The 1,397-nt window shown below is 25.3% G+C and overlaps 1 protein-coding gene across 1 annotated transcript; it reads left to right on the top strand.

Annotated features, from left to right (window-relative positions):
• Window positions 1–384: 384 nt before the first annotated feature.
• On the top strand, window positions 385–1,352 carry LOAG_15631 (hypothetical protein; the record flags this gene model as incomplete). Its single annotated transcript, XM_003151120.1, has 3 exons — window positions 385–424; window positions 689–842; window positions 1,205–1,352. 3 exons carry the CDS (start codon window positions 385–387, stop codon window positions 1,350–1,352), a joined length of 342 nt encoding a protein of 113 aa, XP_003151168.1.
• Between the last annotated feature and the right edge of the window lie 45 nt (window positions 1,353–1,397).

Here is a 1,397-nt window from a genome sequence, read left to right as displayed (position 1 = left end):
AAAAGGAAAAAAAAAAACAAATTTTTCTTTTTTTCCAAAAATAATAATAGTGGTATTTTTATTGAAAAACTGTATAAAAATATCTCTTACCATCTTAAATTCCCTCTATAACTTAAGCCTAATTAATAACAGAATGAGTAAAAAAGAAGGAGAGAGAGAGGGAGAGGGAGAAAGAGAAAGAAGAAAATAGTAATAATTTTTAATAAGTTACAAAATAAGTTAAAAAAAATTTTTTTTCCTTTTTTTTTTTTTTTTTTCATAGATGGCTGTTCAACTCGTTCACGATACGATCAAAAGAAATTAACAGCATCAAGTCGATTTTCTGAACTTAACGATTGTACGGAAGCTTATTGGGGTTATTGTCGTAACGGTGGTATTTGTAAGATGACAATTGACATTCACAACGAACTATACCAGTTTGCTCGTAAGTTGTTTAAATGTTAAATTCTTTGACATGTAAATAAATTTTAGCAAAATAGATGTGACAGAATTTGTGAAATATTATTAACAATTAAAAAAAAAAAATAATTTCTGGTATTCAAAGAAAAAAAAAAGGAAAATGATTAAAATTCGTGAGAATTTTAGTATTTGATAATTTTCTAATCAAATTCTTTTTTCTTTTTTCTTTTTTTATCTTCATATAATCAAATTTGCTTTTCTTTTTTTGTTTTCGTTAGCTGTCCAACAGGATTTCGTGGTCGACAATGTGAACTAATCAACGATGCTAATATTTACTTTTCGCGGCAACAAGGTCAAATGGAAATGGCCGCTGTGTCGGGTGTTATGATTTCAATTATATTTGTAATTTTATTCCTATCACTTGTATTCTACTTTTATAAGAGGTAAGATGTAAAATTTTCTATTTAAAACACTTATAAATAGTGGTTTATTATTTGAAACTTTTAAAATGAATGTTAAATTTAGGGTATAAATTATTGAATTTTAATGATTTCATTTGAAATGTTGGAATGATTATTAACAAGATTTAATTAGTATCATATTTTGAAGGATTTCATTGTCTTTCTTCTTTTTTTTTTGCGTCAAATATAGATTATAGCCTAGTTAAAGATAAAATATTAGGAAATGTAATTGAATTTTGATTATATTTAAAAAGATGAAATTTTTATTTTAAAAGTTTACCAAAAATATTTTTTCTGAAAATTGCTTTGAAAAAAAATTTTTTTTAAAATTTAATTACATTCAGATATATGAAATATGGAATGCAGGGAAGTAATTCATTATCAACATTTGATACAATGGAACTTTCACCTCCGATAAATGCGCAAAAACAAGATTCGAATGCAGTAATGGATGATGTTGGGATTAGTTTAATTATAAAAATACGTATTTAAATTACTAATATTCCCCCTTCCCCTCTCTTTTCCCCCTCTCTCTCT

The sequence above is a fragment of the Loa loa genome, assembly GCF_000183805.2.
Source record: "Loa loa unplaced genomic scaffold supercont3.513, whole genome shotgun sequence".
NCBI classification, from domain to species: Eukaryota; Metazoa; Nematoda; class Chromadorea; order Rhabditida; family Onchocercidae; genus Loa; species Loa loa.
Note: the sequence above shows the minus strand (reverse complement) of the source record. Positions and strands in the feature narration are given on the sequence as shown.